General features: G+C 33.5%; 1 protein-coding gene across 4 annotated transcripts in view; it reads right to left on the minus strand.

The window, feature by feature from the left end:
• Positions 1–13,536: 13,536 nt before the first annotated feature.
• LOC149778669 (prostaglandin G/H synthase 2-like) overlaps positions 13,537–23,270 on the minus strand; it is a 71,282-nt gene continuing 61,548 nt past the window's right edge. For 3 of the 4 annotated variants that reach the window (XM_089939469.1, XM_089939468.1, XM_089939466.1), the window contains one exon: positions 13,537–23,040. In XM_089939469.1, coding sequence (XP_089795595.1) covers positions 22,640–23,040 — 401 coding nt within the window. In that variant the 3' untranslated portion in view covers positions 13,537–22,639. The remainder of the gene's footprint in view (positions 23,041–23,270) is intronic. The other variant, XR_016415533.1, reaches the window with a different exon arrangement.

The raw sequence follows: 23,270 nt of genomic DNA on the forward strand, positions 1-23,270 counted from the left end.
CTGATTTTAATCTGCATTTACTCTAAGCCATACTTGCATGAAATTCAGTTTCTTTGTGACATACAGAAGATTTTTCTCGTGTATAATGCACACACGGCAGCTAATTTCTCATCCCAGATCTACTGACATATACTGCATTAAAAGATAATTATCTTTGTTCTTTAGCAGCATTGTCAGTAATGCTTTAGCTCTATTGATCAACTACCAGATGAAAGTTTGGGATGGTATGTGGTCTTTTGTCCTGTCATCTGTTGTTGTTGTTGTTATAGGGTTTAATGCCATATTGCAACACAAGATAGGCTATACATGGCAGCCAGTATTAATGGTGGAGGAAGAACCCGGGAAAACCCCGGAAAGAACCACCGACCCACGAGAAGCTACCAGCAAGCTTTCTCACATATCCACATTGGCCGAGCCAGAGACTTGAGCCCACACAGACAGAGGTGAGATGGCAGTGATCCGTGATGGAGAGCGCTTTAGATCACTCAGACACTCGGGACCCCCCCACCGTCATCTGTTAGCACAAGTTTAATATCATTACTACTCCTGAACTACCTGGATGACTGCCATGAAATGTTACATACACATTCATCCCAAAGGTCTAGTTTGTCCTGTATGAAAATGGTGCCATTCAGGCATCCAGTATAGCTACGATGGTGTCCACTTTGAGAATCTTGTTATTGCTACACATCCTGAATGGATGGTCATATCAAATATGAGGTTTTCATTTAGAGGTTTATTGTGATGTCTAGATGTTCCTAAGCAAAAACTTGCTGTTTAATATGGCAACCATGGCAGCCAGCTTAAAAATCTTTTTATAGCTACTCCATCTCAACCATGTCAACCAAAGGTTATATATGTATTGACACTAGAAACTTCTAATGCCGTCTTTTTGACCGTAATGAAATTGGCGCAAATCTGACCTCCAATATGGCCACCATGGCAAACATTTTGAACGATATTAGTATTGCTACTCGTCCTAAATAGAAATTCATATCGACTTCGGTTTTTTACCTGAAGACTTCTTAAGATGTCAAATTGGTTCTAAATAAAATAGTACCAGTCTGATGCCCAACAGCCATCTTGAAACTCTTGATATCACTACTCTTTATGTATGGATGGTCATATTGACATGTTTTCATTTAAAGACTTCTTATGATGTCAAGTTGATCCTTAATGAAAATGGTGCCGATCCGAAGTCTAATGCAGTCATCTCAATAATCTTGTTATTGCTACTTCTTCCACTTGGAAAGTTATATTAAGTTGGGGCTTTCACAAGAAGACATCTTATAATATCTGTTTGAAAATGGTTCAAATCTGACCTCAAATGTGGTCATCGTGGTGGCATTTTTGAAGATATTATCGCTAGTCATCCTAGATGGATGGTTATATCACCATGGGGTTTTCAGAAAAAGACCTAAATGAAAATGATGCCAATCATACATCCAATATGGCTACCACAATGACCATCTTGAAAATCTTCTTGTCACTACTCCTCATGAATTGATGATCATATTGAAATGGAGTTTAAACCAGAAGACCGCTTAGGAGTCTCATTGGTCCTAAATGAAAATGAGATCTGATGACTAATATGGCCACCACAGTGGCCAATTTTAAAATCTTGTTATCACTCAAAATTCAGCTGTTAAAAAGAAAAAATATTGCTGTTTTGGATTCCTGGAAATTCTTTCTGGACATTGGCGTGTCATTCCCTTTGAGGGACTCTCTTTTTTTATAGCTTGCTTCAGTGCAGTGGAGAATTGCTGTTGTACTAACCCCAGTGTTGGTGTTGGTGTTGGTGTCTGCACATATACTTATGCACAGCCTTCTGGTGGTCTTTGTTCCTAGGTCCTAGGCTACAGTTTAGAGTGGATTTTGAAGAACCTCATGGGAGCAGGCTAAGGGGAATAACTTTGAACAATAATTGTACATTCATGGTAATATATGTGCATTTAGTACAGGTTTATGTGTACTCTGTATGCTTATTGTCAAATCTGTGATCCTGAATTTAGGTCAGTGGATGCACTTTTATGATTACTAAACCCTGATTGCAAACTTTTGTCAATAAATCACCTATATTTTACTCACTGACTTTGGGTAAAATTTGTAATTAATTTTATTTTTCAAGCTCTATTCATGATAGAGTCATCCTATATATATATATATATATATATATATATATATATATATATATATATATATATATATATATATATAGCTACACCCTCACAATAAAAGGTCACTTTTACCCACACTTTATATTTCTCTGTCAAATACGTTACCTGATCACATTACATTAGGATAACTTTCTGTTACATCCAGATCCAGACCTGAAAAAACAACAATGCACAAGTGCATAGCTCAGTTAACAAATGTAACTGCTGGGTAATATTTTTAAACATTCTAACCTGTGTGACCATAGCATGTTTGATAGTCTGATACTACCTCACAGCAATGCAGATGCCAAAGGATCATTTTTTTTATGCTGATGAAAATTCAGCAAGATATTCATGCAGGTTTGAACAACAATTGAATGCAGTCAATATGATCAGAATGGAATATAATTCTAACAACACTTGGATCACCTTCAAACTTAACACACAACTTAACACGTAACTATTGAGAAAAGACATACTTGACTACACACACACACATACACACACACACACAGTACCCACCTTTTTGAAATTTATTTTACAAAAAGCATAAAGGGTATAAAAATGCACAAAATGTAGCCCTTTCATTTTCATTATTTTATAATTTCTAACCCGACTGTTGCCAGCGTCTCCCTGAAACTGTCTTCTTGTCACCTTGTTCATATTTTGAGCAATATGGGAGTTTTCAGTATAAACAATGAATCTGCTCAATATCCTTTTCTGGTTCCTGGAAAAATCCATATTGAAAGAACAGGTGAGATTCTTAAGGCAACACAAGCAATTAAGGTAAAAACTGTTATTTGCATCCAATATTTGCAATATCTAGTTTTAATATTTCTGTATGTAAAAAAAAATTAACAAAATTAAAAAGAGCAAGATGTATGACTCATGTCAATGGATTCAAAGGATATTACTCTCAAAGTCTTGGATATTAAATGATTTATTTGGAGTTTATCAAGTTGATGTACTGTTATCACTCTTGTTGTCTGAAAACACATTTGCATACGTAAATATGATGGCTGTGTCAGAATTCAAACTTCTATTTGGATAGAAACAAAAAAATGATGACAGTGTGAGAGACCCCTTAACAACAGTATTCGTTTATAAATTCGCAATGGGGGGAGTGGAAATGGGCAAATAATAATAAGAAGAAATACTTTATTGTATGAGGGTAACTTCAGTTTGTTATAATATTCTCCCCTGAGGCCCACAGGATAAACAAACTATTGCAAATTCAGTCCAAGAAAGTAAATAGCAAAACATTCTTAAATACATTAAGTATAAAAGTACAAATTGTATATGAAATGCATGAACAGAGTAAAATGGAGTACATGTATTTCAATATTTCCTTTGAAAACTGCCTTTTGAGATAATAGCCATGATTTTGTTTCGAACATATTTAGACTTTTTCTGATCTAATTGCTTTGGGGGAGTTCATTCCATAGGAAAGCACCAGAGTAAGCAAATGATTGTTTTAAAAGTACTTGGTACTTGGAAATCGTGTCGTGCAATGATTGTTTGTAATTGGTCCCTTGTAGACTTCTTCTGACTTAAAAATGAAACATACCACGCAAATAGTTTGGACAAAGTTCATTCTTTCCTTTGTACATTAATTTGGGCTTTTGTTAGGCTAATCTGTATTCAAATTTCAGCCATTTCACTTTCAATAATAACATTCTTGATGATGTATCAAATGGCAAATTGTAACCGATTTCTTTCTGCCCATTTTTGAAGTTTATTTATCATTTCATTGTTACTCTCAGTTGTAATTCCCCGAATTGGGCAGCAGAAGCTCAAAAGAGGAGAATGAATACATTGCAAAATGATTTCCAATAGTTGAGTGATAGATAACATTTTATCCTCTTTAAAAAATACACGCAATTACCATTGCCCTGAATGCTCAGGTCAAGGTTATATTCCACTGTTCACTGAATTTTGTAAATTTGGTCCTTTTAAAACCTTGTATTTAATATCTATATGTGTGTGTGTGTTTGTGTGTGTACATATGTTTGTGTGGTGATGATAATTGACAATGCTAAAGGACAGATAATTTAATTATTGGGTGGAGGATTTGACATTTTCTGGATAAATCATTTCTGACCTCCAAACAGCTTGAAAATATTTTTGCTCTGATTTGTTGGAATATACAACCAATAAAATCTATATATTCTTGAAAAAATACATTATCTTGAGGTAAAAGAAAATAAACTTGTTTAAAAAAGAAAATCCCCCCCCCCATTTAAATATTGGTTCCTAAGCCTACCAACTATTTTAGTTTTTAAGTGTATTAAATGCATCAACAAAAGAAACGTATATTTTTTTATTGAGATTTCAATTACAAGTCATTTTCGATAGGATTATTTGTGTAGATATACATCATCTCAGTTGTATGACATCACATTTTGGGTTTGTACTCAATAACCCCCCTCCCTTAAGACCTCAAAACACACTTTCTGAGTCTCAGAAAACAAAACCCCAGTCTTACAGATTGACAGGTATGTAACTCATCTTCACTTAGAGATGGTTGGAATTTATAGACCACAGTTGTAGAAATGCTTGGTTTTACATGTTATCTCAAAACTCTAATATCAAAAACTTGCTGGTCTGAATGATCTGGAAAGCCCATTAGGTTTTGCAATGTCATGCATCTCAGTACTAAATTACAATGGTCCAAATTAAGACATCAAAGGTTGGTGTCAAATGCCAAGGCATTGTCAGTGTACCCCAGGACACTGCCATTGAGTGACTATTCATCCTCACTATACCCCAGTGTCAAGGCATCTTCAGTGTACCACTGGACACTTCCATTGAGTGACTATTCATCCTCACTATACCCCAGTGTCAAGGCATCTTCAGTGTACCACAGGACACTTCCATTGAGTGACTATTCATCTCAGTATCACCCAGGACACTGCTATTGAGTGTCAGGGTGTCCTAAGTATACCACAGACAAACATTGAGTGTCAAGACTTCCTCATTCTAGCTCAGGCCACTACCATTGAGTATTAAGACCATTCTCAGTGTACCCCAGGACACTGCCATTGGGTACCAAGGCATTTTTAATATAACACAGGACACTACCATTGATTACCAAGGCATTCTCAGTATAACCCCATGACACTGGCATTGGGCGCCAAGGCATCCTCAGTATAACCCAGGTCATTACCATTGGGTGCCACGACATTATCAGTGTATCCCAGGACACTTCCATTGAGACACATAAATTGTTCATATCAAGTTTACTATATAGATTTCATATTTAGTTTACTATATAGATTTCATATTTATTATTTCCCCATTAATGTAGACTATTGTATAATTGGGGCATTTCTGCACAATTTTCTTTTACAAATATTGTGATAATTAGAAACATTGAACTGATTATTTGTCAGAATTTTTGATGTTGTAAAGATACTCTTAGCAGTCTGTATCTTTTTAATAAGTCACTATTATATTATATTATATATATATATATATATATATATATATATATATATATATATATATATATTTCCTCTTGCAAAATCAATGCAGCATTGATGATTAAATTCAAGATTTTTTTGTTGTTTGCACAAGTAAATAATAGATCTATTCCTTATCTGTTTGGAACCATGCTAAGCAGATGATTTTTTCAGTGGAAACAATGGCTGCAGCAACAAGGAGGACAGCTTTACCATCAGTGTTATTTATGAGTGTTGTTTTTTTTTAACTTTAACTCTCATTGCAGTAAGACCACATGGACCTGCTTCCATTGTGTGTCATCCATGAACAGTTTCAAATTTCAAATTAAGAAAACCCACAGACCAATTTGAACCAAACTAAGCATCCTGGCATGAAAGGCTTTCCGATTTTTGCAATCCGACATCAAAGATGGCTGCCAACTTTATAAAAGCCTGTAAACAAAACCTTTCTGGTATGATGGACTTCAGGTTTGTACAAATGTTACTAATACAATATCAAACATGGCTACTGTTTCTAAAAATAGAAAAATATTTAAAGACCTTCTTAATACCTGTTAAATAAGATTTGACCCATATTTGACAGAAAGCATCCTGGCATAATGGCATTAATTTTTGCAAATTATGTCAATCCATAGTAAATGTGGCCATTGTTACTAAAAATAGTATGAACATTTATGACTTCTCAAAGAAAATTTAACAGAATTGTCAGAGAGCATTCTGGGATGAAAATCTTTGAGATTTATACATCCACCATCTGATGTTATTACCATTACCAAATAGAGCCATTAATGACTGGTGCATGGCTTGTTCAGAATGCTCAGGTGGCCTAGTGGTTAGAATGTCCAATTCGGATGCAGGAGGTCACAGTTTCAAACCCCAGCTGAGTCATACATAAGACTTTTAAAAATGGTACAAACAGCTGCCTCACTAGCCACTCAGCATTAAGAAGTTAGTGTTAGGATTGGTAGGCCTGGTATCAGGATAATGTGACTGGGTGGGACATCATGCTATATATCTGTGGCATGATACCCCAGTGCTAGACATCACTATAAGCTGCCACACTGCAGACATAGCAATATGACTGAAAAATTGATAAAGCTACATTAAAAATCCAAATCCCCACACACACACACACATGGCTTATTCTATAGGGCAGGTGTTAGCAACCTATGGTACATGCTGTAGTGGTGGCACGCCAGACTCTTTGGAAAGGCAACCAGTGCAAGTTGTAGTTTTGTATTATATTTAGTAAAACTGATAATTAAATTAGAGGGACGAATATGACTTGGCACACAGCACTCTACAATTGAACGGACATGGCACACAAGTTTTAAAGGTTGGCCAATGTCTGCTATAGGGCTTTATATGGATGAAGTTGAACTGGGATGGACATTCCAGGGCCATGACTTGATGTTTGAAATCTAATTTCCTTTTATGGCTTCAGCAATATAACCAACATACCATGTAATGATATGTAATTGCTCGACAAGGGAGTAACTATCGGTTGAAAATTGAGCAAAATTAGACAAAACCCATAAAAGCCCATGCTACATTGTTTACATCAGTTTGCATTTTGCATTGAAGGATTATTGAACTGTGCTGAATGAAGCAAAAATTCCAAGTTCCCTTGTACAGACAATAATCTGCTCATAAAGGGCGATAATGAATGGAGTAAATGCAACTAATGGAGGAAACACAGTAATCATAACAAACAAGCAGTATCCTGCAGTCTACATCATGCCACTATGCCCACATACCACCATCCACTGCCTGTTGTTTGGTGAGTGTCAATCACATCTTTATGAAAGCTTGTCACCCAGTTTGAGGATGGTCAGTATGTTTAGATAACATACAAATAGTTGTTAACTAATTTCTCATCCAATTTTGGGACATTTTAAGTATTAACCAAACATGCATTTTACTCAAAAAGAAGTTTATAAATGAATAAAGTATTTGTTTGATGTTTTTAAAGTCAATTACTTGACTAATGACTAGGCAGTGGTATCTCAGTCTGCTTTGAAGATCCATAAGTGGTCTTTTTCATTAATATATAATGTGTTAAGATGTTGTGTTATTAATCTATGATGTATTAGGATTTTGTATCAAAAGTTTGAGTTGCTGAATTGGACTGAAAATTTGCTCACAAATTCCTGTACCTTAGAGTTTCTATGTTGGGATACTGGACTCACCAAGAAACAATTGAGACTTTATGGATAGCATGCTAGACTCGCAACTCAAAGGGTTTGGGTTCAAATCCTAACATCCAAGCATTCCATTTCACTTTTATTGTGTGTCCTTGGGTAAAGCACTTTAAATCAGTTGCCTTGGCACTGAATAAATTACTTGTGTTGCAGTGTCATAAAACACCAACTAAACCAAAGATGAACCACCTGCATTAGTAAATAGCGATGATTTCACTGTGCCATTTTAGACAAGACATTGTATTTTCCCTAACATGTGTTCGAAATTGTTTTCAGTAAATAAACTCAATTAAGTTTTATCTCAGACTATTGTTTTGTGTAGTCATGAAATTGTTAGAGTAATTTTTGCATGTGAAACCGTGTACTATATCTTTATATGATAATACAGGTTACTGTGACTCTGATCTTCATACATTTTCTTAAATGATCGCATTGTAACATTTCTGTCATGACTGTCACTAGACCAAGTGTTTAATTGCTTTCAGAATAGTTTCTTGAAAGTTAGTTTGCTGTAAAATATATTTCTTTTTATCATACAGCAGATCGTCACTGTCATCCCAGATCTCCATTTTTCATGGAGTAGGTCCACAGTAGCTCAATGGTAAGCATGCTGGACAATTTCTACCATCAGATCAGCTGATGTTGGCTAGATTTGTCTTTTCCTGGGCAGTCTACTCCATTGCCTTTGCACTAAATAACATGTTTGCATTCTTCGGCCATAAAATACTAATGTTTTTCTTTCTCCAAGCCAAAACCGTTTCCTACTGAGAGAAGCAGCAATAGTTTGTTGAAGACCTTAATGCACAGAGGGCTTCAATTTTATAAGAATAATGTATACAAATGATGTTGATCTACCATCAGTCATGGCCACTCCTGTTAAATATTAAACACAAAGAATGTACTCTGAAGAACTGCTCTTAACAGTTTGACCAAACTTTGCAGAAAGAATCCTGGCATAAAGGGTTTTCAAATTTATATTAATGATTAAATTCACTTACAAATATATTTGCTATCTTTGTATAAAAAAATTTGTATTAAAAAATTAAAATAACTTACTAAAAACTGCTCAGTGTTAATTGACTGAATTGAATTGAAGGCATTCTGGTAATTAGGGCTTTCAAATTGATATAAATGATGCTGATTTGCTTTTAAATAATTGCTAAATTAAAAAAGTCTTTTTAATGTCTTCTCAAATATCACTGAATAAAATTTGACTAAATCTGGCATGTGACCAATTATATATACAAATGATGCTATTCTACGAATAAATATGATTTATGTTAGTAAGGACAGAAAAAGTTCACTTACAAAAACTTGCTTTAAGAAAACAACTGCTTAACAGACTGGGGTCAGATTTAACAGAAAGTATTCTAACTTGAACAGCTTTTACATTTATACAAATGGTTTTGTTCTGCCATTAAATATATCTGCCAATAATATAATTAAAATAACATATATTCATCTCAAAATTATAATGGGGGCCCTGGATGGTCAAGTGGTTTTAAGCATTTGCCTTTACCAGTCACTGCCATGTCACCTCTGTCCACGTGGGATTGAGTCTCAGGCACAGTCATCGTAAGTGTGTGAGAAAGCTTGATGAACAGAACTTGACCATGTTTGAAACAATTGTTTTCATAATATATTCAATACAGCAGAATTGGAAGAAATAGAAATGTTAGTAGAAAAAAATCCAACTGACTTGAATATGACCATATCATTATGGCACAGATACCTTTCAGTATTGGGCCAATGATGATATGCCATCCAATATGGTTGAAGATACAAAAACTAGAGAAGCCTTGAAACAATTGTTGTCATAATAGCATTTGAAGAAATATTATCATAGTAGAAAGCATCCTGTTGACTTGATTTTCCTGTTTGATACAAAGCATCATGGCACAGATACCTTTCATTACTGGAAGAAATTTCAGTAGAAAGCATCCTATTGACTTGGATTTCTTCACCAACTGCTCTTGCATTTGGCTCTGAGGCAAATGTGGGCAGGTGAGCAATCTGAAACCCAATGGGCATATTGAAATGTGGATGAGCAGTGGTCGTATTGAAATGTGGATGAGCATCATTTGTACCCACATAGCAATGGTTATATTGAAATGTGGATGAGCATCATTTGTACCCACTTAGCAATGGTCATATTGAAATGTGGATGAGCATCATTTGTAACCACAATAGCAAAATAGTCCTATTGAAATGTGGATGACCACCATTTGTACCCACATAGCAATGGTCATATTGAAATGTGGATGAGCATATAGACATTTGTACCCACATAGCAATGGTCATATTGAAATGTGGATAAGCATCATTTGTACCTACACAGCAATGGTCATATTGAAATGTGGATGAGCCAATATACATTTTTTACCCACATAGCGATGATCATATTGAAATGTGGATGAGCATCATTTGTACCCACATAGCAATGATCATACTGAAATGTGGATGAGCATATAGACATTTGTACCCACATATCAATGGTCATATTGAAATGTGGATGAGCATATAGACATTTGTACCCACATAGCAATGGTCATATTGAAATGTGGATGAGCATCATTTGTACCCACATAGCAATGGTCGTATTGAAATATGGATGAGCATCATTTGTACCCACATAGCAATGGTCATACTGAAATGTGGATGAGCATCATTTGTACCCACATAGCAATGGTCATACTGAAATGTGGATGAGCATCATTTGTACCCACATAGCAATGGTCATACTGAAATGTGGATGAGCATCATTTGTACCCACATAACAATGGTCATATTGAAATGTGGATGAGCATCATTTGTACCCACATAGCAATGGTCGTATTGAAATGTGGATGAGCATCATTTGTACCCACATAGCAATGGTCATATTGAAATGTGGATGAGCATCATTTGTACCCACATAGCAATGGTCATACTGAAATGTGGATGAGCATCATTTGTACCCACATAGCAATGGTCATACTGAAATGTGGATGAGCATCATTTGTACCCACATAGCAATGGTCATATTGAAATGTGGATGCGCATCATTTGTACCCACATAACAATGGTCATATTGAAATGTGGATGCGCATCATTTGTAACAGGCTACTTATTGTCCAACTCTGTTAAAGACTGTTTGAGAAGAAGCCATTCTAAGGTTTTTATATTTTTAGTACTAACTTAATAGCATCATTTATCCAAATTTTGAAAGGCCAACTTGAAGGATTCTGTTCACTAGTTTTTAAGATGTCATTTACATTTTCTTCTTCTTCTTGTAATTGTTGCCATATTTGATGGCAACATAGCATCATTTGTACAAACCCAAAAGCCATTATGCCAGAATTATTTCTGCCAAATTTATCCAAATTTGGTTTAGCTGTTTATAAGAAGCCATTTAAAGATTTGTCTTTTTTTAGTAACTGTGGCAATATCTGATGGTGCATTTGCATACCTTTTTTGTACAAAACTGAAATCTGTTCATCAAAGTTTGCCTAGCACTTTTTAAGAAGTCGTTAAAACATAGCAACATTGGCCACTTTGGATAATGGACTGGCATATTTGTATAGAATGGAAGGTATTTGAACCAGGTTGTCTTTTGTCAAATTTCATCAATTTATATTTCAGAGTTTATGAAGGCATTAAAGGGAGTTTTTTTTTTACTGATGGGTGTCTTCTTTGATGATGAATTGGTAAAATTTGTATAAAGCCAAAAGGTTTTCAAACCAGAATGCTTTCTGCCAAATTTGGTCAAATTTTGCTCTGACAGCAGTTTTTGAGAAAATATTTTTTTACAATTTGTGGCCATATTTTACGGTTGATCAGCATCATTTGTACGAACTTAACATCTGGATGCCAGTATTCTTTCTGTGAAATTTAGTCATATTCTGTTAAGCGATTTTAGAGAAGGTAAAAAAACAGCCAAATGTTGACATGCAGACAGTGCACAATGCTTGCCAGACTGCATGCTAGACACAGGACCATCCTTACTGTCAGCTTACTTCATCTCATGGTCCCAAGATCTAGAAAACCTCATGGATTGGTATGATAATAGACATTGTTTGAAACCATGTGCTTGATGTTAGCAAATTACAAATCTGTATACAGGATTCATAATGTTGTTTATTCTTCTGTACTATACATTAAGAAAATATATGTTGGTGCATAAAAAATGAGTAATCTGAATGACATATTATACCCCCACCCGCTGTGGAATAGACCTTAGTGAAGGAACTAGTAGGGCATTGTTGACTCTGGAAATTGTTGACAAACAACCTGGGTCTTTGTTATGGTATGTAAACTTTAAGTATTCTTACTGCGGAGAAACTATTGTTGTCTGGTTAAAAGTAACAAGACTGTGACCTTTGACCCCAAGGTTTCTTTATTATCCTAAACACAAACCATCAACAGAGTTTGAGCAAGGAACTTACTCCAAAAAGTATTTTTGGCAGTAATTATTTTTTTTTAGTCACATTGACTATGACCTTTGACCTTTTAAGACAAAAATGTACAGGATCTTTCAATACCTTAAGTGCATGCCCTCAGCAACCTTTGGTCACTGTATGCAGTCTTGAAGTTACATTATTTGTCCAAAAAAAAACATTTTTCTTCTTTCAGTCAGAGTAGTCATGAGTTTTGAGTTTTCGATCCCAAAATCAGTTGGCTTCTTATTTACCGAAGATAAAAGACATCCAGATACTCTGATGCAAGTACGTGTTCAAAAAATAAAATTTTGTGCAGAAACCATTTTTTATCTTTCAGTGACTTTGACATTTGACCTTTTGACCCCCAAATCCAGTCTTCTACCATATTCCAAGAGCAATCTATCCTCAAGTTTAGTCTAGATCTGTGAAGAAGAACTAAAATTACTGTGCAGTTTTCTTCTTTCAGTCATAGTTGCCTTGACTTTTGGAGTTTTGACCCCTAAGTCTTCCTTGTCTCAATGTAAGCCATCCACAACATTTGGCAACAGTATATCACGTAGAACTCAAATTATGAGAAAAGAAAAAAGATAACAGATGGATTAGCAAACAACATCAAAACCTGCCTTATTACTAATGTTCTCTAGACAAAATTGACATAGTCTGTTCGAAGTTTGGGCTGTTGACATTCCACTATACTTTGAAAACATCTCTCAAGTCCATACAAAAGATTTCCAAATGTGATGATAAGCCCATGATAAATCTATCCTAACTTTAACATAACTTTAACATAAGTTTATTAAATATTTAATTTAATAAAATTTTGTCCAAAAATAAACCTTTCATTATCTTTAAAATAAATATTTAAAGAGGGCGTATTAAAGGAAAAGTACGACATAACACTTTGATTCTTGTGTAAATTTGTCTTTGGAGAAACTTCAACAACTTTTTGTTTTCTGTCTATGCTATACTTTTTGCAATATTTTAATAATTTTGTAGGTGTACAAAGTATGCAAAAATGTTAATAATAATTTTTTTAATTTAAAATTTACAAATTTTTCATAAGGACAAAGTTCACTGCATCAAAACATAGAGGACAAAACTAATTTTGGCTATTATGGATTGATGATGCTTGAGAACAAGAAATTAAGACAAAAGAGTATTTTAGAAGCCTGATGGGTTTCTCAATGTAGGACACCTGTTAGAATCATTAACGAGATTGGACATTGTTATAAGTACATGAAGTACCTATGTGTCTCCAAAGCTAGCCTCAGACTAAGAAATAAAACAAGTTAGGAGCAGATTAAGTTTTAATAAAAAATTTTAATGAAAAATAAATGAGATAAGTAATGAACACAAGACAACAAAAGTTCCTGTTCAGTGAATTAGTTCAGGCTGGAAAAGCATGGCACTAAGGCACAATTACCAATTACATTTATTGACTGGATTGGATCTAATACTGTATAAAATGACTTTTTCACAAGCATGCACATAAAAAATTATTTAGTGTTAATTATTTTGTCCATATGTATCATCTGCACAAGTTCGAAAGATTTGCCAGTAAATATTTGATACAAAGTAACAAACTTATCAAACAATTAAAATTAATATTTAAAACTTATATTAAAATAATCCTCAAAAAGTACTTGTTTCCTGTAGCATTTGTAAATATTGTGAATTATTTCCTTCCTTTTTAATTTGCTTTTGGAAAAATGGGATAATTTTATCATGTCATGAAATAAAAATTAGTACATATTTACACATATAAACACTTAAATTAAGGTAACACTTTGAAATTTTACCTGTGGTAAGAATTAAAATATATTAAAAAAATGGATGAAATAAAAGCACTGCAAGAAAATTGAAATGCCATTTTCACTGGCAGAATTTGATCCGTTGTCAATCTGAGATGTATAAAATATGAAAAGTGAATTTTAAATACATTTTGTCTTTTCCCTAAATAAATGAAATATTACCAGATAATTACCCATTTAAAGAAATTATGCACACAAAGCATGATATATTTTGTCATAAACGCCGTGACAAATATTGTTAGCAATTTCAATGACATGAAATAATGCCCTAAAACTGAGCTAAATGCTGCTTTTGTGGATTCTTTTAGTATTGGGTAATGCTAAAATAAATAGAAATATGTTCAAAGAACAGAGATACTTTACAACAGTGCCTTAAATTACCACTAAATGCAGAACCCAAGGAGTAAAGGACGTATAGAAAATGGGAACAATGTGTGTGTGTGTGTGTGATTTGGATTATTAACTTAGCTTTAACAATTTTTCAGTCATATCGCTAAGATGTCTGCAGTGTGGCATCTTATAGTGTTGTCTAGCACTGGGGAATCATGCCGCAGACATGCAGCATGATGTCGCACCCAGTCACATTATCCTGACACCAGACCAACCAGTCCTAATACCACCCTCTTAAATCTGAGCACCAAGCAAGGCACCTGTTAGTACCACTTTTGTAAGTCTTTGGTATGACTGCCGGGGTTTAAACCCACAACCTCCTGTGTCCAAGGTGGACGCTCTAACCACTAGGCCACTGGAGAAGTCTGGGAACATTATATACCCCATTCACTGCTGTGGATGGTATTAAAAATATATATAGAATAATTATTTCATTTATCAATGTAATATACACAAACAAGAGCTTGCCCTACATGCCAGCAGATCAAGGTTTATAATACTGACACATAAAGAGAATGATAGGCATACACCTAGATCTGTCAGCATATTTTACAATCCAATGAAAGCCATGCATGAGTAAGCATGGTAAAAAATCTACAACATAGCATCTGGGGAATAAAAATCTATAGCCCTGTTGCCCTGCAAAAACCTAAAACCCAAAGCTGAACAAGCAAGTAACTCAAAATCATAGCTTGATTGGAATACGTGCTTATAAACAATTTTACTAAGATTCATATTCAATAACATGGGTTCATAGGATGAAAATTGAAAATTTGAACTCTGGCTTCATACTAATATAATTTACAGGAAATTCAATACTAAATTTGAATAGTTTATTATCCACTGTTTTAAATGAATTTAATTACCACCAAAATATTTTAAACAGACAACCAGATGTACTTGATGGTCTAGTTGATGTACTTGATGGTCTTGAGTTTTTAGTCTAGTTTTATCTATGGCAAAGTTTTGAAAATTTGTCTGCCTTTGATTACATCTATGTTCTATTTATAAATACACTTAAAATTTATACCAATAAAGTAAAATTACATGCAGATTCAAAAACTGATCATTTAATACATTAAGATTGTTTGACTAAGATCTTTATAAATTTGGATTTTCCCTTAATCCAAATATTGAGATTCTAAGATGAAAAGTACCAACTGATAATCATATACTTGTTATTCAAACCCAAAAATACAATATTCCCAATCAGTATATTTTCTGTCACTGTGAAATGGTTACCTTAGGCATAAACCACAATGCAATATTAACATGTCTTTTGAAAGTCTACACATAAAAGACACCTGCTTTCCACCATCATATATAAAAACTTTCCCGTAACAAGTTACTGTTGAACCTCTATATAAAAAACACTTTAGACAGAGGACAACATTTTGTGGCGGTTTAGGTCTTTAGTATTCTTGATGACACTAGATATTTATGATTGGCTATTTGATGTAATATACAGGGTATAGTCTTGTTAGGTTGACTTGCTTTTACCAGACTTCAACTCAGACACAAACTTGTCAGCAACAAAAGTTAAATGTTTTTTTCCCCATCCTTCATGTTAATAAGACATTGGAAATGGGCATAGTTTGCATTCTTTTTATTATATTAAAGTGCACAGACCATCTTTCAATTACACTAGTGTAGTTGTCACCTAATTACACCCCATTTCACTGTAACATTCACAAGTTTACAGGGGAGGTCCAGCCTGTGCTTCACTGCAGTGTTTATATTAGCATGTGATAGATTTTTGATGGCATGAGTTATCACCTACTGTGAGGCCTTTGAAGAAAAAATAAATAAATGAAAAAGATAATCCTTTAACTGGACAAATACACCCTAATTTCAGTCTGTAATGTTGAATTAGCTCTGAGTTTAGTTCAAGAATTGCCTCAATTATATCACTATGTGCCACTGAACAACACTCAACATCACTCTTTCCCACTATTAAGTGCAACATGGTCAATCCACTGTACTGTAGTTTGTATACTGTAAATACTATATCTGGTTACTTCTAATTCACATTCAATGCAGAGAGCATAGACTCAGTTCTGCCCTAACTTAATGTACAGGCAGATCAGAATCTACCCTGTTCACACAAAACCCAATATACAGCAATGGCAGCCCCAGATCATGTTCAGTGGTCAGCAGCATAAGAAGCCTCAGTGGAACACAGACCCATTCATAAGACAGGGTCATAGATCCCATTGTATTAATTATAATATTATTTATTATAACTAATTATTAATGAGTTAATTATTATGATTAATTAGTTATAATTAATTATAATCATAATACAATATATACTGTACCCCAGAATAAGGCAACCTCAGTGTAACACAGTCCCTTTCATAATGCAGTGTCAAGGATAACATTATTATGTAATCATAATATGATATATACTGTACCCCAGTATAAGGCAACCTCAGTATAGTGTAACACAATATAGTTATAGCTACCTTCAGCAGTAATATACTGAGGGATTACTGTACATTAGGTCATGTATTCATTTATGAGTAAGTACCATAAATAAGTAAACTTCTATTACAGTGACATGTGTGTTAATTAAATGAGATTTACCAAACAGAGAATATTTTCAAAATTAAACACCTAACTTTGATAGACCAACAAGTGACTTTGATAAAAAAGAAACAAATCTTAACTTTACACTTCAGCAACAACAGTTAGAAACTAAATATTTTTGTATATTATAAGAAACAGTGTGATCTTACAGAGAAAAAAAAGTATAAATGGCTTTTCTTCTATCACAAAAAGGATGTTAGCTAATAAATATTCACAAGGAATAGTTTTTTTAATGCAAAAATTAAAAGGTAAAAATGATTATTACTAAATACCAGAACACAGAGGGACCAACTTTCGGATTAGTTTCCACAAGTTTATAAACACACTGTATAGCAGAATCAACTGTGCAGTATTTATTAAAGATTTCACATGAAAATCTATGTTACAACTAGAAAAATGTTCATGAAACATGAATGCTCCATCACAGTGCCCAAAAGGAATGAATGGCAAATAAAGGGCAAACCTTAATCTATTATTACAAGTGGAGTTGTGTTCATGAAACATGAATGCATCACCAGTGTCCATAAGGAATGAATGGCAAATAAAGGGCAAACCTTAATCTATTATTACAAGTGGAGTTGTGTTCATGAAACATGAATGCATCACCAGTGTCCATAAGGAATGAAAGGCCAATGATGAGCACATCTGAAACAAGGTGTGATGAGCAGACATAACGATGGATGGACTGAGATAAGACAATACATGTTTAGGTGGGGCATAAAATGAATAAATGCATAGGTATTTGTTTAATAAAATATTATTCTTCATAAAAAAAGTAGCATGGCACTTCCACTGAATCACAACCAATATCAGACATTATATAAAAAATAAAAGAACATTTATTATAAAATAGAATACAAATCATCCATTATTATAAATAGAATTTACAACCTTGTGCACAAATTAAAAGCTTTGTGGGGTTTTTAAAAATTGTATTAGCAACAAAAAATTGCAGAAAAAAAGCACAAAAAATAACTTTTGTCCCAAAACTTATGATAAATTAATTAGAAACAGGCATGATTGTAATTTCAAAAGTGAAATTCTCTATCACGTTATCTTGTTGTGGGATTAATGCCATTTTTCATCACATTATACATGGTGGTCAGTTAAACTGGTAAAGGAACAACCCGGAAAACCCCCGGAAAGAATTAAAAACCCATGGAAAGCTACTGGCAGGTTTTTTCATATACCCACATAGGCATAACCAAGACTCCTCTGCATGTAGACAGAGGTGAGATGGCAGTAATCATTAAAGATGACCACCTGGCTACCCAGGGCCCCACCATGTTCATTAATATTGCAATACTATTATATTATGTTGAGAAACAATACATATAAAATGGAAATTGCATAAAAAAGCCAAATGCAAAACCCTTTATATAAAATAAGATGGCTATATACATGTATAAAACATTTGTATTCTCTCATGCTTTTCAAACATATGATAACTAAATGAAGTCATAAATTAAAGCATAGGTCAATTTCCATATTTCAATTAAAAAAATATTGACAGAATTTAATTTCCACACATAGGAGAGATTAAATCATATTTTCCATTGTGCGATACATGTCATATTTGGCAAATATGGCATATAACAACACTATATATATATATATATATATATATATATATATATATATATATATATATATATATATAATTTAAATACTGTACAATCTCCATTACTGTATCAATTCCAGATATACTATAAATAATATATTATACATATTAAAAACTAACAAAACTGTTTATCTCTATTTATTCATAAAGTTCTACTTTAATTTTCATTAAAGATATTTGTATCTTCATGATCCAGTTCGATGTTTTTGTGACTCTGAATGTCATTTATCCATACTATACATATGCAATTTTTCATGCCAATTATGCATTTAAGATTATAACAAGAACATATTGAGTGATTTTAAGCTATGACATCATCATGGCAAAAAGACAAATCACTGCCCCTAACCCCACCCACCAAATAAATGGTCAATCACATATCTGGCAAGTAAAACATACATAGTATATCTTTGTACAAATATGTGTCACAGACATAACAAATATACCATTTACTGCATATCTTGGTATAAAGAAAAATATTCATCCTGTATATGTCCAAAATACCCTATATCTCTATTAAACTCTCCCTCTCTTATCTTGGTTTACAGAGGTGAAAATTATTTATAAACCTATCATACAGCAATCAGTGGTAATTTTCATTTATGCTTTGTGGCTGGCTATTATTATTGTCTCTTGTACATCTTCACAATCTAACTCATTTGCATAGTTTATATACATATTGGATTATAAAGCTGATCTAGGGCAAAGTTGACGCGTGATTGCTGTAGTTATTTCCCTTCAGAAAAGTTGCCTATTTCCACCTTCATACCTGGCTAAGTTATCTACATTTATGCAACACTTAATATTTCATTCATCAAATCTATATAATACAATCTCCTCCCCTAAAACTCTTATTCATTTTTTTCATATTTGTTTCAGCATGTTTCTCTTATATTTTTTGTTTTGAAGAAAAATGGTTGGTGAATACATCCAGCGAAAAGAAATGTCTTTGAATTTTATAAGTGTTTATCAGATGAATAAATATGATTGAGAAAATTCACCACAAAATTTCCACAAATTGTCATTCTGCTTTAGATACAAAATATAAATAAAAACAGTTGTTCTCATAACTTCAAATTTTATGGTAGAATAGATCTTTTATGTATTATGTATGCATTGTTAGTTCAAGGGAAATGATACAATATGAGCACCATCAATAATAAATGCCTGACATCCATAATGACAACAACAGTAACAATAATAACACAATAACTATTAGGCAATAATAATAATAATAATAATAATAATAATAATAATAATAACAATAATAATAATAAGTAAATAAATAAATAATAATAATATAACAGTAATAATAATAATAATGACAACAATAACAGCAACAAAAACTTTTGTGAGATTATTTCTCTGAAGCTTCTGTATTAGGGACATGCATAGATGTGTACAAGTTGCTATTTATAAAAAGTTGTGAAAAGTTACAGAAACCTCTACTTTGGCAGATAATGGAAAATAAAGGATGTTTTTAAATATTATTAAGGCATTAGTAAAGTTAGGGTTGGGTTTGAAATAAAAATGTTATTTAACTGTGAACTGTAAAATATAAATATTTTATTGAACAAGTCCATGTTGTGTTGACAAGCATGTATTAGACTCAACACCATCTGCATTACTTGCAGTACAGGTTTTTTCAACACAACATATACTTGTACAAAAATAAATCTATACTGTACAGACCACCGTATAATAACATTTTAAAAAAGGGCAAATACACCATATATTGCATATCTTGGTAAACGGCAAACAGATTCGTCGTATAAAAATCAGATATCCTAAAAACAGTAACATAGTTGGGCATATCATCAATGAAATGTCCCAAGAGGGTCACTGAGACCAAAAGACCATGGAATATTTTACCCCAGAATATATCAGATCAAGAAGACTGCATCTCCTACCCTCTTCTAGAAACAAGAAAATGACAGTGAGCAGTCTGTCTGCATGTTTACTTTGAAATACACAAACCAGGAAATGCAAGTTGGCCTAATATCTCTGGTAGCGGTCACCTGATTGAAAATGATTCAGACTTTTTTACATCTTAATGAGACATGTCCATATACCACCCTCCTACCTTCAGGACATGATGGACAAGTGAGCCCAGTGAACCCGTTATCACCCAGTACAGTTCTTGTTTCACTAGATGCAGCATTTCTATACAAATATTCCACATGATGAGATAATATATGGATATAAAGAAGCCTGGGAAACAAGGGCTATGAAGACACCACCCGCATAATTTCTGATCAAACTCCTGAAGTGAGTTCTTGGCAAGATCTACCTCCAGACAAATGGAACAGTCATCCAGGGGACCAAGATGGCCCATTCATACATGGGTTGATTAGAAAGCCAGTGTCTGGTTTGTGAAAGCTATCAACCATACCAAGTGGCATGTTTCACCGATGATGTGGAAATGAAATGAAAAGATAGGAGGGAAAAGCAAGACAAATTGATCATTCAGCTCAATGCTTTCCCTCATTTGATCAAATTCACCACCAAACTTTCAAACACAAATCATATAATTTTGGACAAAAAATCTAGATAAGCCAATAACTCACTGCATACATACAATTATTCCAAACTAATAACTCAACCCATATAGATGTTTATTTTGAACCGACTGACAAACATCAATACCTTCTTCCATCCAGTCTGCACGTGCAGCAATGCACCCAAAACATCTCCTACAGACAATCACTCAGAAACAGGGTACTCTGATGACAAAACTTTTGACGAGAGGTGCAGAGAGTTAAACCAACATCTGACAAAACTGGACTACAACAAAGGTATAATGGCAAAAGTGGCTGAAAGGGTCAAGCAAACAAACCATATTTACTCCCTAAAATGCAAGGGACAAGAAAATGTTTAACGATCACCTTTTTCAACCTCTTGTCCCACACAGAGAGCACACCAAATAGGTCACATTTTTGCAAATACTGGAGAACCAAAGAATCATAAAAGCCACTTAATTTGATCATCCCACACAAACCAATTGTAGCATTCTGCACACTTCAAAATTTAAGACAAGCTTGTCAGGGCAAATTTAAAGTCACAAAAAACAGGCAGGAAATCAAAGCTTTGCAGAAGAAAAAAAACAAAAGATGTGATAACATATAAAAGATGTGATCACACATAAAAGATGTGACAACACATAAAAGATGTGATAACACACATTTTCCAGCACAGTCACAGAAAAGTTTAATATTCAACGCTGTAATACAACACACAACACAAATATGTGATCTACCTCATCACATGCAAGGTATGCAGCACCCAAAATGTTAGAGAAACACAGAAATTAAAACTACAATAAATCACCAAAGGTCACAGTTGCAAACTAATAAATTGGAAAGAGGCCCAGTAATAGAATTTTTTTTCTCCAGCCATATTTTCCTGGTGGAATTGCCCATATCTCAAAACAGAGCACAGAAAATAAGAAATCCAAAGAATCATATTAGATTCACCAACTGTACTCAAACTCAATAACTTAAATCAAGAATTCAAATAGGTATTTGTACAAGCAGATGTTGTAAGTGAATCTACTTTTTGCCTGTTAGTTTTGATCATACATGTGTCTCTCCTGGTATATAATTGACCTATCAAGATGTTAGTAACCGAGATTTTACACTAAAATTATGTAACATATGTAGTTAAAAAGGTTGTTTTTTTTAAGATTCGAATCTCAGAAATTATCTAGAAGTACCAAGAGTTAAAACAAAGTACTGCTAAAGGAAAATTATGTGCAGTATCAATCACACCTAAATGCAATATATTTTTAATTTATGGATTCAGTCACATGTATGGAAGATGTTGGAAGTTTTGTATCTATAATACGATCTTAAAATAGTAATTATTAAAGTATGTCTTACATTTGATATAATTAAATTTCTTGTCAATTTCAATCAATTTAAATGAGGTCATTTGCAAGTCTTCCCTTTTTAATACTGGTATTAAATAAATTAGCTTTTTAATATATGCAAGGGCTACAACTCTGTTTTCTTGTTTTTGCTATCATTACTATTTTTGTCTTTATGGCAGCAATTTTTCACGTCCTCTTCTACGTCTCCTTCAAAGAAATCTGGAACTCTGAATGAAACACTGGGACAGTCTCCTTTCATGTTATTGCAAAACAGTTTCTTTAGAGATGCAGTTTCTATGATATTAAAACCAATTTCTCCACCAAATGTTGATGGTTTCCAATATTTTGGACTACAGATAGGATTTGACATAAGTCCTTTCACAGAAAAAGGTCCACCTATTTCAATTAATGAACTACCAAATATTGCTTTATGTCGCAGTTTTTCCATCATAAGTCCAACATAAAATTCCAATCCATCTATTTCGCCATAAAGTTCTTCAAGATCTTTGGCTAAAGTTTCATCTCCTGCAAGAAAAAGAAACAATATTTCATGGAATAGTCCCTTTTTGTTACATAAATTTATAATACATGGACTGTACTGTTCATGGGAACAATAAAACTGACTGGCATTCCAAATGGGACAACCTCATTCTGAGATACTAATAAGTTCCAAAAAGGCCAAAATCATACTAGTGCATAAAAACACATATATATGATATTCAGTGACGTAAAACTATTTATAAATGGTTCTTCTT

This window comes from Sinohyriopsis cumingii, chromosome 17 (assembly GCF_028554795.1).
Source record: "Sinohyriopsis cumingii isolate HCF-2022 chromosome 17, ASM2855479v2, whole genome shotgun sequence".
In the NCBI taxonomy this organism is placed as follows: Eukaryota; Metazoa; Mollusca; class Bivalvia; order Unionida; family Unionidae; genus Sinohyriopsis; species Sinohyriopsis cumingii.